Source organism: Numenius arquata, chromosome 8 (assembly GCF_964106895.1).
Source record: "Numenius arquata chromosome 8, bNumArq3.hap1.1, whole genome shotgun sequence".
NCBI lineage: Eukaryota > Metazoa > Chordata > Aves > Charadriiformes > Scolopacidae > Numenius > Numenius arquata.
Window position 1 is genome coordinate 45,593,423 of NC_133583.1, and position 18,005 is coordinate 45,611,427.

The window sequence follows — 18,005 nt, forward strand, 5'->3', positions numbered from 1 at the left end:
AATAAGGAAAGTATCTTATTCCTTTGCCTTCTTTATTTAAGAAAAAAACCCACACTACATTGGAAAAATCTTGCAGATAACAGAAGAGTTAAGTATTTTTATTACATAGATACAAATGACGATACACGTATTCTTTACTGTATTTCTGAGTACGCGCTTTCATGTTTAACATTTAATCAGTGTACATGTACTTGAATATATGGCACGCTTTTGATAATCTACATCTATAAGCCTCTTTAAAATCATTGCACTAATTTTTTTAATGTACAAATACCCCTTTCCCTGCTTTGAAACTTGTGTAGCAAAAATTACAGTAAATTCCTTCTATTCTTTAATTTTATTTTACACAAGCTTTTGCATTGCTTCAATATTCAGACTTCCCCTTTTCTTTCGTGAAACATACAGAGTTGAAGTTACAGTAGTACAAACAACTGCTACACACAGAGCTACTATTGCCGCTGTTACCGTACTGTTATCATTGTTGGCGTCATAATCTAAAGGCACCACTATTACCTTACTGTTAGTACTATCATTGTTGCTGTTGTAATTTAAAGGCACCGCTATAACTGTACTGTTAGCACTATCATTGTTGCCGTCATAATTTAAACGCACAGATGCTTTTGGAGGAATGAACCATGTGGCTTGTGCTATATTAGACACCTCTGAAATCAAGTTGATATCATCAACAGCACGTATAGCAAAGTAGATTATGGTGCCATTTTGTATTACGGAATGTTCTGGTTCAATTTTAAATGATTCTTCTCTACCAGCCTCCTTTGGTATGAGATTAGAGCAATCCACAGAAGTAGCATGATCAAAGTGATTTCTTAGGTCCAGAAGATTTTCACTGCTTTTTATTATGTAGTGATCAGCTAGGGAAAAAAAAAAAGCATGTTAAGAACAAATTAATATAGATGTTTTAATATCTCTGCTTGTGGTGACAGTATAGGATTTCTAGAGCCATTTTGTAAAAAAATGTGCTAATGATTCCTATTTCTGTACTGACTGTGTTGCTCAGCATGGATGGTTGGCAAGTTTGCTTTTAAACCTTAATTTACGCTGTCAAAGGTCTACTGTTGCTTATTCTGGGAATCCTTCTTTTCACTGGCCTTAAAAGTATTGTTTCACCAACACTCTTAGCTTTGGGCAGACCAGTACAAAATGTAGCTGAATGGGAAACTGTGCTGTCCAAATACAGACATAAGATGAAATGGCAATTTAAATATATGTGTAGACAGCAGGGGCGGGCCTTGCATCTGATCTGTATTTTCTCTCTCAGCATGAGGTTTTGATAGCAAAAACTGAAAGACACAAAATTATTCTCCCATTTGTAATCAAAGAATTGGTAGGTACATTGCTGTAAACATGTTTGATTAATTTTGGGGTGTTCTGCTGTTTTTATTTCAAGTCTGTAGCTTTTCAAGACTTTCTTTTCTTCCCTCTCTCTTCCTATTAAGCATATCTTTTCCTCTTCAGATAGTAGAAAGATGTGTATGGTATACCCAGCACCAAACAAGTGCTATCTTAAACTATAATGCAATAACTGACCACTTTAGCTATAAATGGTTTTAGATATATAGTTGGTAAATAGCAATAAAAGAAGTTGAGATTCTTTTTTTTTTTTTTTACTTTTTTCATTGTGTTGCTGGTTATTAAAAATTTTAGATAAATGTAACATTTTAATCTGAAATTCTAATCTGCATAACTGTAGATTGTATATTTTAACATACAAGACATAAAACTTTTTAAGTCTCTGCCTTATGCAAGGAAAGGCTTGTACATTTCATCTGGAATTTGATTTTTCCTGTACAACAACCTTAAAATGAGTATTTTTGATAGAACATTACTGCATCTCTCTAGTCCATTTACATCCTTGAAAATAGACTAAAGCTTTTTATTGTCCATGTTGGCTGATTTTTAAATTTTTTTTAATTTTGCACAGACTTGAACTTAGACACGTTGCTAAAGTCTCTGGTGCTTCTGTTATAATTTTATTTATTTGATTTGTTTGTTATAGTCCTTGGTTTACCTGGTTTGGCTTTTTTTAACATGAAAAAGTAGGGACTAAAACAGGTATCATGCAACAGGGTAACTTTCTGTTTGGTTACATTTTCAGGTGAGAAAGATGTAGCCCTCATCCCTGAGTGGTGGTCCTCAGGGTATGTCCTTTCAGACAAAAATATTAACCTCATCTCACAAAACTGTAGTGTCTCACTCACCTTTTCCATTGTCTAAGTCACCTCCTGGAGCTGTCCAAGACAAGACTATTGTTTTGTTTTCTATACGAGCACGAAGGTCTGTAATTTTACAGGGTGGATAAATAGGAGAAGAATCTTCTCTTGTCTTCACTACAAGGGAACTTACTGAAATTCTGCTGAAACTTCCCAGCTTGGCTTGGATTTCTTTATCAGTAAATTCAGGTCTTGGTGCATTCATATAAATTTTACCTGTTTAAAACATTTTTCAACTTTCATCATGACAGAACTCTGGATTGCATTTTCTTTTACTATGTGTTATTGGCTTTTCTTATCCTATAAGTTTCCTTTAGCTTATTCAAATTTAGTGGAAAATTAGTGAGGTAAAGACAGAAAATAAGGTCATCTCAAGATTCTCAGCACAAAATTTAGGACACCCAAAAAGCAGACAAAGTCTGAGATGTGTAAAAGTTGGAAATGATGCAACCAGTAAAGCAGGTTGCAGATGTTTATGAGCTGTGCCTGAAATAAGGTAGTTCTATCCATCTCTTCACCCACACTGAAGGCATTAAGAGAGTTTCAGTTATACAGGCCATACTTGTGAGCTTTTTAGCCAATTTTTATGCTGTTTTTTCTAAATTTCGCAATGCATAAGTGTGAGAATGTTAAATTGCAACAACTAATATTTTTTTAAGCATTAAGATGAAAAAGTACTAAAAAATCAAGAAACCTCAAAAGCTAAGCTTTCTAGCAGCATTAGTTTGTATACTAATGCTGCAAACTGAATTTATTTACCCCCAATCCCTGTTTTAAAGTCTCAAGGATAATTACAGATTTGAAATTCCTGTTATGAGATGCTGAAATATATATTCTGAGCAATGTTTATCCTTCTCATGGCTGTAAGAGAAAATAATTTTTACATTAAAGACAACATTTTATGCTATTCTCATACACAAGAAACTGTAGTTGCAGCTGGTTTGTTTTGTTTGGGCTTTTTTGTAGTGGAAATGGTAGAAGGAACATCTTTTAACATAAAATGGAATTTTTGTGAATCTAAATGAGCCCATTTGCTAAAGCGTTATGCTCCCCTACATCAAATCATGCAAAGAATTGTCTGATTCATAAATGCACTTTACCATGTTCTCTGTAGCCTGGTAAATATGACGCTCGATTTTGCCTGAGGCCAAATCTGGTGGTTATATTTCTCCCATGGGCATTCACTTTTACACTATATCTTCCAGTGCCTTGTAAAGCAGTAAAGTATCTTGAGTAAATTCCATCATTCTTTATCGTGTCAGCACCTTGGTATAGAATTATTGAGGATTAATACTTCAAAGAAGATGCCTGCTGGTAAACAAGGTTATTTTTGCTGTTCATACATAAAAACAAAACCTGAACATTACAATGCAGAAAGTCTGGCAGTGTTTTTGTAATGTAGACATCTTTAAAAATGGGTGTGGTCCCACCATGACAGTCATATGTATTTTGTTAAAAAGAACCATTTTGCATTATCACTTTAAACTCGGTATGTTGTTACTATATGAAACCACCAAGTTAATACTTATTTGCTATCTACTACATAAAGCACCTGTAAAATAGAAAAATGTCATGGTTTAACCTTTGGCCAGGAATTCATCAAGACAGGATTCCTTCTCTTTAAGCTAACTTGTGAACTTGTACCTGACTGGCAGCAGTAGATGATCTGCTGGTGGCATTCAAGCTAACTATTTTAAAGCTTGGCAGCAATGTAAAAATAACCTCATGGGTTCAGAAAATAGAAGATGTTTAAGAAACACAGGATAATACATTGAAAACTTATTTTTTTAAGTACAGCAATGTGAAAGCAAGGACAGAATGAGACACTGTTGGCTACTACTGAACTCATAAAGCTACAGACCTGCAGCAGTGGTAAGAGAAAAGAGGAAAGATGAAAGGAGATCAAGAGATGCTGAATTCCATAAATGTCTTGCTATTGCTCTAAGAAAGAGGATTCTTGAAAAGAATAATGCACATACTTAACATACAAAAGAGATAAAGCTAACGTTTGTTGAGCTTTAATGTTAAGACTGTAGTCCAGCTTCATAGTGTATGAGATGGACTAACAAACCAGCTTATTTTCTTTTTGCCGTGCCTCTTGAGGGCAGCTGACTACATGAAGCACACTTTCAGAAAGTAGATATGAGCAATGTACCCTCTACCATGCACATTTCTTATGGTTTCAGCCTCAATAACAGCACAGGAAAGAATGCAGAAAAATTTTTCAGGTAAAGGCCCATGTCTTTGTTTTCCTTACCAAGAAAACGCTTTGTAGCTTACTTCCATCCTAAAGCAAGCAGTAGGATTCTTTGTCTCCCTTTTATTTTTTTTTCTTAATTTAGGGCATAGCTATGACTCAGTCCTTAGTGATAAATCTGAGGGAAGCATGCAGACTTGGATTCCAAAGTGCATAAATGTAAAGGTTTTTACTATGTGTATGAAACCTTACCTGCTCCGTTATCAAGAAGTTCAAGGGTTACTGCTGCAGCACCATCCTTCTCTATGGTGGCTATCACAGCTGCACCAAGAAGAGGCAAAGACCCTTGGCTAACCTCTGCATAAACAACAACTGGATTAAATGCGCTATTTGCCCTGCTCACGTGAGCTGCAGTCCTCACAGGAGGAACATCAGAAGATGCTGGTCGAGAGGTAGCTGTTACTGATATACTTTGAGTTGCTGTATGAACATTTTTAATACAAAACTGCCAGTCACCCACCTGCAAATAAAATACAAAAGTTATAAAAAACTAAAAAACTAGTGAAAAAGCTTCATGTTCTAACAGGGTCTAACATTGTTTCCCTTACATAATAAAAAAATAATTAAAGAAAAGCTGTAGTCTAGTTTATAGGAAATGTTAATTCAGAAAATAAAAGAAAATGTTCAGTCTTTACCTCTGCACTGCCACTTATACTGAGTCTAGCTGTTTTTCGGTTTGAATTATTGATTGTAAAGTCTAAGCTTCCATATTCTCTTCCTTTGGGGTCCCTCAGGAAAAAAAAAGGCTGAGATTGACTCCACGAAATGCTGAAGAAGGTGTCATTTCCCACAGTTCTGTCAACAGGCACAGTAGCATTCATCCATCCAGAATGCTGAACAACTAGCTCTGTGTTTTCAAGCTGGTGTTAGAGAAATAAAATTTGTCTTATTGCTATTTAGTAAAGAAGCATGTAACATATTTTCAGAGTGATTCCTCATCCATTGTACAATATTGTATCCATTCATTGCTGACTTAAAATGGATTAGTCTTGGAGGAGAGAACTGAACAGCATTTATGCCTTTTGGAAACTACCATGAGCAAAAGGTCTCTGCTTACTTATTTAGAACTCAGAACAATATAGAGAAGATGGCAGGCTTTCTAGTTCTGCTGTCTCTACCCACAGGAAAAGAGCCATTTGACACAACTATTGAATGAAGAAAACTAATAAAACCCCAGATTCACTTTATGAGATGGCTGCTTGCATAGTAACTGATTTTAAGTGTAAACTTATGGTAAACAATAAGTTACAGTAAGGGTAAGTCCTTATGTATTGATTGTTCATAAATAATCCTTTAGACATAAACTGTTGACCAAATCTGGGACTAGGATTGGATCCAGCCATACCTGGCCTACTCTCTGAGAAGGAGTTTAGAAAGCAAGGGGGTCCTTTCTGAAACCTTGTCTCAACGGAAGGATCTCCCTGACAGTTCTGTCTGACCCTGTTCTCTCTGCAGTGAATAACCAAGTGTGCCTTGCCATCAAATCTTGTTAAAACACTGTCTCTTTTACCATCAAATTTTCTTAAATCCCTGTTTTATATTAATAAATGTATTGCTGCTTCTCTCTATGGGTGAAGTGCGTCGCTCCATCAGAAAATGCTCCTATTTCCACATTGAGCCACTGAGAATTATGATCATTAATGTCTAGATTAATTCAGTTACTGATCTAGTAAAAGCTTAGGAGTAAAAAGTGTTGAAATTCAGACCTGAATAGATTGTTCAGAAATATCTCCGCTCCCTGATGTAATTGCACTGAATATCCTGGATAATTTACTGGGGGTGGCTCCATCTGCAGCAAAAAGCATTAAACCTCCTGAAAGACAAGAGAAAAAGAATTAGAAATACTATTTTTTTAACTCTAAAATTGCTAAATTTTATGTGAGTTCTGGTACTGAATCTTCAAATGAGACAGCCAATTTGTTACAAAATTCAAAAAAAGAAATGTATCTTTTTATTATTGTGTTAATGCATGTGTCATAGTAAATTCTGGATCGTGTGATCAACTCATTTTATCTGTCATTGGCATAGTTTGTAAAAAAATCACTCCCTGAAGCATATCATCAACTTTTCAGATTTTTAAATTTTAAAGTTTTAAACTTTTCCTAGTACAGTTGGGTCACATATTATCCCTTTAGGGAAATTCTGCTCTGAAAATACCTCTGTAGAAAAGACACAGTGACATTCCGTGGTTTTTGATTCTTAAAATCCAGGTCATCTTTATTTCCAAATGTGAAGTTTAGATCTCTTTTCATGCATACTTTCATGTTCAGGTAGCTCTAGTCCATTGGAGGTTCTCATACTCGGCACAGGTCCGTTAATGACTATGGTTTCATACTGCTCTACTGAATGAATATTGCAAACAGGACTTCATACTGCTCTACTGAAGCATCTGTGCTTCATGCATTTGTGTCAATTCTCTCTCAAACTTGGATCATATGTGCCAGACATAAATTGAACCACCACTGTGCTCCTAAGGCACAGGTCACTGGAATCCCAGAGCAGGGGAGAGACTGCTGTACCCTGGGGAGCCTACTCGGGGTGTGCCAAGGCTACCCACAGCTTCTCCCTACCACCAAACGCCTCTCGCCCTTCTCCCTCGCGCACAGATTGACATAAGGTGTGCAGGTTATATCAGGTGTATGGCTCTGTCTCATGAGAGAACATGTGGAGTCATATGGGCTGGAGGAGGTGTTAGCTCAGAGATCTATTCAGTCTCTTTGGAAAAATGATTTTGTTTTTCCTAAGCAGGGAGGCCTGCTGGTTGAAGACTACGTGCTGAAGGACCACCTAGGTTCTTCTGGCTCACAAATCATTCTTAAAAAATACTCTGCATGTGAGCTTAAACAAATTCTGTCTTAAAACAGACCAGATTCAACTGTGGACTCTTCCTTAGTCATGTTGATCTAATGATGTTGAAGAGTGCATAAGGGCACTCCAAGTTATTTAAATTGCTAAAACAAGTGGATTGTGGTCTGAAAATGCACAGCATGGGCACCTCTCAAAAAAGAATACTTATTCACCATATTTGTTTGGAGTCAGCTTGCTTTCTAGATCTACGCAAGGAGTTTTCATTCTTCCATGGCATTTGCAGGTGCTGTAGCATGAAACATCACCCCTACAGATAGTTTTTATATGGTTGTTTTCAAACTAATTATGTAGCTCCAGCTCAGCCGAGAGCTATGCTTGCTAATGACAAGGGTAGTCACTGTGTTTACAATTTTCTAGCCAGTGCACTCCAGCTGCAACAGTTGGAGAAAATTATTATTCCTTATGTAATAAAAATACTTAGAAGTTGAAGAATATAAAATGTTCTAGTCATTGCATGTAATGCCAGAGATAAAATTCTAGAGATTTCCTTTTTATGTTGTATAACAATATCATAATTAAATCTCCTTAGTGATAGGGTATTGTCATGTTATTGCATTTTTTAAATCAAGACAGCTTTTGAAGCAAATCTATGGTTCTAAAGAGTTTTGCTTGTTTGTATTAAAACAGCCTGCTATGAAAACCAGATTTCTTTAACATTAAATTTGTTTTAAATTTCTTAAATTTATTTTTTCTAGAGCAATGAATTGCCATGCTTTTACGTTTTCATACTTGAATATGCATGCCAGAAAAAGAGTGGACTTAGAATATTTACCTGTTAGTTTTGAAAATTCTTCTAATTCTTTGGCTGCCTCTGGCCCCAGTGCAATGGTGTGAATTTTTGCCCCGCTTTGTTTCACCAAATCAAGGCAAGCTGCCATACGTGTGTCCTCTCCATCTGTCAGTAACAAAATTTCTGAACCATGTGTAGTAGTCATTTTATCTGCAATTAACTGCATCAAGAAAAGGATTATTTATATAAGCACCAGAATAGTTTTTAAATACTAGTTTATCCCAGAGCAGTCAATGTATGCGTTTAAAACTATTAACTTCAAATACAAGACAAATTTATTCTTTAATAAGCATTTGAATTTTTAACACTAAAACTATTACAATATTTATTGCAATTGATATTGCAACATCTAATTGAGTAGATTTAGTAAGCATTATTTATAAAAATAATGAGTATTGAATATATATTTTCCTAGAGAAGGAACCTGGCCCAAAGTGAAGATGTCAGAAGCATTTTGCCTGTATATGCTTTGCCGGCTCAGGGACTAGATGTTTAAGGACATCATATTAAAAATTTATGTCCACTGTCTGGAACTACTTTTTATTCTCCAATCAAAATTTCAGGAGTGAAAAAGGACAGACTTGTGTCCAAGGGTGGACTCTGAGGTAACTGAAGGTGGGGCAGAAAGGGGTAAGGAGTACCCATGGTGTAGGCCTCTGTCCTGGCTGTTCCATCCCTGTCTGGTTGTCAGGCTTCCATCTGACAATGCCCCTGTCCTGAGCCTCCTCTCTGCCCTGGACTCTCAGCTACCTCAGCAGTCTCATCCTTCTTTGTGCAATTTCTCTCTTTCTCTTTCTTCCCTTTTCCTACACGTTGCTCCTGATTTTCAGTTTGCATCTGAATTAGGTGATATCTTCTGGGACTTAAGACTGCCAGGCCAAGGAAGTAAAACAGACAAATAAATAATATCTATCCATCACTATTTCCCAATCTCATGATTCGTATGGGGTTTCACAGTTTTCATGATTAGTGAACTGTGGGAATTAACAATACTACCATTGCACAGCTTTCCACTTTAACGCTTATTTATTCTATATGTTCATTGTAATTCATGAGTCAGATCTCTGGTTTTTCCCCGGTCCACATTTTGCCAGAAAAAAATCTTTGCAGCAATACAATATGAGGTGCATTGGTGTGTTGGTCTGCAGTCTTTTCTCTGTATATACAACCAGAAATGTGACTGGGCTGTGAGTTTATCCAGTCATGTGAGACTTTGGACTGCAGTACTGCATATTTCTTTCCACTAGAAGTAATTAAATAACTGTATTACAATAACCTCTTAACTTTCTCTTAAGCAACTAAATAGAATAAGCTTCATATGTTTCCAACTAGAAATTTGATTTTCCAAAATTTAGATCATTCTTTTAGTTAATTTTGGAATTTAATCCTATTTTTCAATATCATTTTTGAAGCATTGACATCACATCTGGCCTGTTTTCTGGTAATACTCTTTCTAATGCCATATAATGGTAATGCCAAATAGTTTCTATAGCAAATTTTTTCCTGATATATTCAAGAATCATATTATCTTTCTTAATTCTGCCATTGCATAAGAAATCCATGTTCAGTGAGCTATCAAGTATGTTTCTAGCTTCTTCCTCATTTTCCATACATTCCAGGAGATATTTCCACATTGTACTTTACCTCAAGTCCTTTACGTATGCCTGCACAGATATTGGTTTTTCCTCTAGCAACTGTGGGCAAATATTGAACAAGTTTTTGGCGTGCTGCATCATTGGTTATTTGTTGCAAAGGAGCTTTTTCAGATGCATCAGAGTCAAATGTGACAATTGCAACCCAGGAAGTTATTTCAATAATACGGAGCAGAAAATCCTCTGCAGCAATATAGAGATGTCCGATGCGGTCATGCTGTATGTGAAGAAAAACAACATCCTTAGAATGCAATCTCTTCTGAAAAGCTATGACTATGAACAAAATACAGGATTTTTGGATGATGATCAGGTTGCAATTAGGAATTGAAAACTATCTCTCATAAGATAATTCATATCTTATGAATATACGCTCAGCGGTATGCAAACCGTATTCTGGCATTTGTGAAAGTGCAGTAAACCTGCAGTTTACAGAAAAGATGTCACCAGGCCAAGTCCATCTTCTGATGCTAGGACTTCATTCCTAATCAAGATTTTTGTCACTTTTTTTTTTTTTCGATAGCGTAATGACAATGCAAAAGGACAACACCTATGATGATGCCTGAGGAGTAGGTTAGTCTAGAGCCTAAGTATTTTGAAAATATCAGTTATATTAAAATAAAAGTATGGCTATTTTAATACAAATATTCAAAGGGATTACTGAGAAAAAAAAAAAAGGTTATATTTGAAAACATTTATCTCTAGAGCTAGCTATTCTTGCAGTACTCATTTCATAATTACATAATTTTGCTTTTTGGCATTCCATTATTTACTAACTGATTTACTAAAATGTACTATGATAGGTAGACACATGTATTATAAAAAGAATATAATTTATTACAGTTGCAGGTCTTTGCTGAACATCAGTCTCAAGGACAGCTCTGGACTAGAACAGAATGTCTGGAAATAGGTCTGTTGATGGAGCACTATGGGAGAATCCCACAATTATTGCATGTATGCCACAACTAAAGAATTGGAGCATATACTACTTTATGTTTCTTCATGTATATTTTAGTTTAAGGTATGACTGTCAAATATTTAAGAATATTTCTCAACGTTTGAGCTTTTTGAATTACCTTCTTTAGATGAATAGTTTTATTTTTAGGCTTGAATTCCTGTGAGAAATGAAACACTGAACTTGCAGTATTTTCAATGAGAGGGTAATGGTCATTGGCTCACTACAGAACAGCGGAAGAGGTAAGTTACGGATAAGAAAATGCAGTATGCCATCAAAAGAACATATAGGCTGATTTTTAAAAGCTGTTAGAGTATGCATGGAGGTTTGAAGTCTATTCATAAATCATGAGATAGCTGCCTTACCTAGGCAGATAATTTTGTCATATTTACTTTAAATTTTAGAATCATTCATAACAAAAATACAATGTGAAACTCCATCTATGATACATTTTCTGCTTGGAAGAAATATAATGGCATTGTCATCCTAGGTCTGAAACAGAGGAAAGAAAGTATATAAAATTGAGATTTTACAAGGAAAAAAAAAAGACCAAGTCTGGCCTACAACTCTCAGTATTTTTGTGTAATATCTTGTAGGAATTCCTAAATGAAATTACCAAGGAGAATGAGAGCAGTACACTTTTTTTTTTTCCTAAAATAATCAAGTTAATTACAGAATTGACTGGTTTTTTTTCTTTTGTAAATTTTTCTTACATTTTTGGCTAAAAATTGCTTATAAAATAAGTATTCATACCACTGACATGCTTGCAGAAACATCCAGTACTAAAGCAACTGCTCTGTCTTGAGTCTGCAGTAATGTGAAGGTAGTCTCAGAGGGGGGTGCAGGAGCATTTACAGCAGCCGAGTTGCGAAAGTCGTCAGATTCCATTATTACTTCCCACGTGCTTTTGTAGTTGCATATCTTATTCTGCATATTTGGAGCCTCACTATTGTGAGTGTTTTTATCACAAAATTCAACCACCTAAAAAGTCAGATAATAATTCTGAAGCCAACAGTATGAGCATAAGAAAATATCTCAGAAAATATGACGTTTATGGTGGGGGACAGGACAAATGGAGGTGGTGTTCTCCAGTGAATGGCCTCTGTGCCATGGTACCTGGCCAGCTAGGGTCTTAGAAAAGGCAAGCAAAGAAAGTGCTCCCAAAGAACTTATCTCAGATTTTACATAAACACAAGCATGTTGTGACATGCAGAAACAAAGCTTTCAGTCTATGAGTACTGAGATCCTTGGAGTGACTGATTCATGAAAGTCCTACTAGATTTAAGCCTACTAACATAGGTAGTGTAGCTGAACAGCATGCATAAGTTAGCATGCTCCTTCCCTGTAGGACAGTAGAAGAGGAAAGAAAGAATAGAAGAAAAAACCTTTAGAGTCAAGATAAAACATACAAACAAAAAAGCAAAAAGGCCTTTTTAATAAGTGAAGGATAAGTGAAAAAGAGAGAAGAAACAAAAAAAGTGATGCGAAGACTATGAGTCACCACCTCCCATGGGTAGACCAATGCCCAGCCAGTTCCCAAGCATAAGATAACTAACCCTACTAAAAACCCCTTTTTTCCTTTTAATGCTGAGCATGACTTTATATGGTGTAGAATATCTCTTAGGTTAGTGCGGGTCATCTGCCTGGTTATGTCCCCTTCCAGCCTTCTGCACACCCCCTGGTCTATTCACTAGGTGGGGCAGGGTGAGAAACAGAGGCAGCCTTGATGCTATTCAGCTGAATCTCGAACATTAGTGTGATATCGGTATTGCTTTGGTCAAAAATCTAAAACACAGCAGCATATGATCCATTATGAAGAAAATTAATTGTATCCTAGCCAGGCCTAGTACACCCATAAAGTTCTTGGAAAGAGCTTGCCCAAAGAAATAAGGTCAATAGCTGGAGGAATTGTGATCCTGTACCACAGACCTCTAGCCTGCAGGGAGACTGTCTGTCCTGCTAATCCCTGTCCCAGCACACTCCGCCAGACACTGGAACAGTACAGAACAGGCATGAAGAGGCTGGCCTAGTTGTCCTGGCTGCTTTCAAGAGAGGTGGGCTGCTTCTTCTGTGTTAGGGGTAGACAGAGAGGCTCAGTTGCTCTGCAATGGAGTGTAATAGAGCTAACCAGGTAACACAGTTCAGGTGCCAGTTTACATAAGGAGTGATGAAAAGCTACAGTTTTTGATCTTATGGACAAGGCATTTGTCATTCTATACTTCATTTTTATGCCTGTTGACCTGATTCTCCAAACATGGAGCAAGAAGAATGCTGAGACTGAAGTACATCTCACCCTCATTGACAGGAAACAGCTGTTAAATCATTTCCAATAGTCCTTTGTCTTTCTTTTTGAACAGATTTCAATAGAACTGATTCTCCCCATCAGAAATAACTGACTAGACCCCAAATGTTACTAAACTCTCAGTCCAGAAAGGAATAGTAATACTTACAGGACGTATGCTTTGCATCCACATAACAGAACATGAGACATTTTGTTGTATATCTGGAATAAATACACATCCTTTTTCATATAGCTGACCATCGTATCTACAGTCTCTTGGCTCACACTTGTTTCCACTGCACTCTGAAAAAATAGGTCTGCCAGTCACACTAGCTGGACAGCTAAGGGAAGAGAAGACAGGCAGGACTGATTAGGAACCCATATATAGTCTGTGACTGGTTATATATTTAAATTTTGGCTGCCCAAAGCCAAACTGCTGTTGACACAGCACTGTACTAGACACTGCACAAGTACATAGGTAGGCTGTCTCTGTGCTTCACAGGGTCCTCAAACTAATCTAGAAATAGTTAAAATCATAAAACACTTGCGGTCTTTTGTGATCTTCCTTGTGATAATTACAGACTATGCAGGAAAGATCTTGCTAGTAGTTGCAATAAAAAAGACTGTATTGGTATGCCTGAGCTAGGAAAAAAGGCAAGCCTGAACTAATTCTCTACAGTTATTGTCCCTCTTTGTAGGAGCTGTTTAAAATCACAATGGTTTCAGCAGGCAGTTTTAGTGTTGTTGATAACTGCTCTTTAATAAAATTATATTAAATAAGTATGAAGCAAATGGTGGCTGAAGTCTGCAGTTGCAACAGAGCACAAGGTTATCCAGCCTGGTCTCCCGTGCCTCTTACAAAACTTCACTGAAGGCAGCTGTGGTTTTCTGGGCTGCAAAGCAGGCAATAGATGTTGCTGACTAAGCATCTTTTAATCATATGAACAGGTCATGGACACTCTACAAAGTACAAACTCAGCACGATGAGTATGTGAGAATATTGAAAACATTATTGAAATGTTTAAACCTGTGTAATGTAAAAGCAGAAATATGAAAAAAAAAAATACCTTGTTGCTTCAACACTTGCTTTTTTAGAATTTCTAGACACATAAAAAGGCACATCATTATTATATTCATCGAACACCCCCCACCGGAAATGAGCCCATTCGTGGACAAAAACTCGACCTGTTGAAAAAGAGTAGCACATGCACATTCTTAATGCAACTGTTTAAAAGCTAATCAGTGTTTTACTTAGACATTGTAACAATTTAAAATAATTCTTATCTGAGGTAACACGGGAAGATTATGAAATATATAAGCAATTGGGATAATACTTTTTCCTTGAGGTAAAACTGGGAAGGCATCAGTTCAGCAACCAGATCTGGAATTTTTATTCATATTTGACTCTCAGAAATGCAGGAACTGTTGTAGAGGCTTTCTCCTAAGTTAGGAAAAGTCACCTTAGGAAATTTAGATTTTGTGAGGTTTCTGTCCCACAGAGCAGCAAACCTTATATTTTTGACACAGTGTAGTACAAAATTGGATACACAAACACTAGATAGTTTATTTAGTAAATGGTCATAAAAGGAAAGCTACTGCTAGTGGCAGTAGTTATGTGCAAAGAAATATCCATTTAAGGTTTTCAAAGGGATGAACAACTTCTGGATCCACTGTTTGAATATTTAACTTCAGACATTTCACAGGCATTAACTACTTCTGAAAAATATGTTTCTCAAAGTTTTTTTCATTTTAGCAAGCAAATTAAAGTACCCAAATTCATTAATCACTGAGAGAAGTCTTGGTCATTTCATAGGAACAATAAAACGGGCAATAGTAATATTACCTTTTTCTCCATAAACTTTAGTCAAACTGTCATTTAACAGGAAGTTAGGTGTGAAATGGATGTATTGTCCTTTCTCCTTACATCCTCCATACCGTAAGGTAAAAGGATCATCTACATGTTTCATATAATGGTCTGCTATGATGACATCTGCCTGAAAAAGTAAGGCCAGAGTTATACATAACAAGGGTGTAGAGAAGAGTTAGGTGATTCTTGTTGAATAAATTCAGTCCTGCAATTTTTTTTTTTAATCTTATGAACACTCTCAACACTTTTCAGTAAGAACTTGCAGGGTTAGTCCTAAATTTTGCTGTGATTTGTAATGTAGCCTTATCAGTCAGTCTAGCTTTTCCTTGTTCTTCTAATCATAAAGAGTTCTCTAAATCATACCTTATCATATGATTCTGTTTTTAATCTTGAATACTGGGTGTTTTTCTTCCACGTTTTAGGAATTATAATTTTTACAGACTTGAAGAAAAATCGATGTTTTGTCATTTCAAACAAGTAATTAGAAGCACTTTTAATCATGTTCTACAGAATGAAAGAAAATAAAATATTAATATTAATATTAATATTTTGGTTGTATATGCAATGAATAATTTAGCCTTATAAAGAAACACTAAAGTAGAACTAAGCACATAACACAAAACTAAGAAATTATTACAATCTTCACTAAGAAAGGAATAAACAAAGAAGCCAAAGACTAAGCTGTAATTCTTGGAATCTCTCACTGGTTCTATAAAATTGCTCTTAATCAGAGATTATGATAAAATTCACACTCTAGCCTGTGTATGAGATAAAAACTACTAAATACAAGGATTTTACTTAAATTAATACTGGCCTGACAGCAAGTGTGGGCAAGATTCAACACTGCACCTGCTTTTCATTTCTCTGAATAATGCCATCATTTTTCTTTCAGATTCGCTGTTTCACATTTCTTCTTATTTGTATTACAGCTACTGTGGTGCCATAACTTTCCTTTCTTCTTGCTCTTTTATCACCTTTCTTGGAGTAGAGGCATCAGAAAAGGTATTCCCTTTATTTATTTTTGTCTCCAGTAAGTGTTTAGTGGAAAAAAGCCAAAGGAGGGAACTAAAATCTGTCCCATAGGCTTTTCATAAACTAAGAAAAAAGCTGTGACAGAACCTTTGGAATCAAATATCCATGTTATGTGTACATAAAATTCAGCTAAATGTGATTTCTTGAAGAGGTTAACTTTGCCAGGACTGAGAGTGATAGTGAGTGCTAACCCATGAGAAGCTGAGCAGTGTGCCACTATGCCATGTGCCATTTCAGCTGTCCCCATGCCACCCCTTGCCTGCTCTGCAGGTAGAACAGAGCAGTTTTAACTAGTTCAAGGGAACTGAAGGAATGTTATAAGAGCAAGTTCTCATAAGGTCAGTTACAATGTGAATTTAATATGTGGTAGATATCTCACAGTAACAGTAACTGTCACTTGTACACGTCTACCCCAAAAAACACGCAGTGGTTTGTCCCTTAAAGAAAATGGAGTGATCTAAACTCTACTTATTGTTAAAGGGGACAGTCAGTGATTGATGGTAAAAAACAAACTATCACTTTTACTTCATGTAAACTTCATGCAAGATGAAAGAAAGCTGGAAATGTTAAAAAATGTATGTCTGACAGAAGGATAATATCCTTTGTACTTGATCTTAGAGATTACATGGAGCTGAGTTAATCCTACATAAGGGTCTAGTATGCATTAGACATACTGCAGAACCTGGGCGTTTGTCAAAAGTGTCCCATTCAGCAGGTTTTCTCTAAAAGGATTTTACTTTGTAGTCAAACAATTTCTTTGCTTTGAGACCTGGCCAGCATCCTATTCTAGGCAAATTTATCCATTGAGGCATCTGTGTGGATTGCAATAAAAGCTAACCCCAGAAATGCCACTAAACCTAACCTTTTTATTTCTTTTTCCTTTACAATTTTTAACAGAACATTATGAGACACACTAGCTAATGACAAAAAGTAGTATAATCAATGCATATTAAACAAGCATTCAGATGATGTTCTTTCAGGTAAACATAATTAAATATTCTTACCTTCGTGTTCAGGATGATGTTGTCATCTTCTGGCACCTGGGGATCAATTGCAACAACCAAATCCTCATAGCCATTCTCACTTAGCCATACCATCGAACCTTTTGCCACATTCAGGAGCTGAAAAGACAGCAAAAATATCAAACTCCTAGTCACTCCCATTACTTGTCTCTGTCTGTGAGGGTCTTGGTTAGAAAAGCGATGGCTTATCAGTCTTATTTATATGACTGCCTGTAGGTCATGAGAAGACTTCCTTATTGTAAGCCAGGATAGTTTGCCTCTCCCATCTGAGTATGTAGAGTCCCAAGCCCATCTTATCTTGTTACACAACCTGGGATAGCTTGCTTCTTCCCATCTGAGTACGTAGAGTCCCAGGCGTGGCTTATCTTATTGTCACAGTAACCCAAGGTCCTTCAATTCCCCACCATTGCACGGCTGCCAACGTGATGGCCAGCTGCTGATCTCAGCGTTCAGACAACAGGATCTGCATTACATCAGCAAGCTTCCTAACGGGCCAAACGGGACATTGCATATGTATGATATGCTAATCAGCACAAGTTTTATTATCCACCCCTGCGGTGCTCTCACTTGAGCTTCACTCCTGAGCAGACCTCTACTGTGTCAGGTCCCCTATTCGATTAGCATCAGTGTCCTGGGGCTCCCACCATGGTAACGCTACACAAAGTCAAAGCTCCCACTTGCTGAGTGTTGTGCCTCATCCCTGACGGATTTATATAAGTGCTCTTCACTCCTAACACTGCCTTTGTGTTGAAAAGAGGTGTCAATTTGCAAAAAGACACTGATGTTCTATGCAAGTACAGTTTACTGGATGTGTTGCCTGCATTTAGTTATGTGTTAATTTTAGGAGGAAATCCTTGATATTTTATTGTGAACTAAAAAACCACAGTTTAATGTTCTTATGCCTCTTCAGGTGATCTATGCTCTGCTATTCATTTTAGAAGGGCAAAATAATTGCAAAAACATAATTGGAATTTCCTGGAAAAAAATCTGAACAATGCAATAACTACCTAAGATAGAACTGAAACAATAGAAAAAGTAAGATTAGATAGTGAG

At 36.5% G+C, this 18,005-nt stretch overlaps 1 protein-coding gene across 1 annotated transcript; it reads right to left on the minus strand.

The window, feature by feature from the left end:
• Nucleotides 1–342: 342 nt before the first annotated feature.
• Nucleotides 343–17,093, minus strand: LOC141467642 (calcium-activated chloride channel regulator 1-like). The gene is made up of 14 exons (XM_074152268.1): nucleotides 16,935–17,093; nucleotides 15,262–15,402; nucleotides 14,875–15,025; nucleotides 14,099–14,216; nucleotides 13,201–13,372; nucleotides 11,504–11,731; nucleotides 9,791–10,015; nucleotides 8,129–8,306; nucleotides 6,195–6,301; nucleotides 5,124–5,348; nucleotides 4,681–4,948; nucleotides 3,332–3,496; nucleotides 2,220–2,447; nucleotides 343–872 (listed from the first exon to the last, which is right to left on the minus strand). The coding sequence occupies exons 1-14, from the start codon at nucleotides 17,091–17,093 to the stop codon at nucleotides 343–345; spliced, it is 2,895 nt and encodes a 964-aa protein (XP_074008369.1).
• Nucleotides 17,094–18,005: the final 912 nt, after the last annotated feature.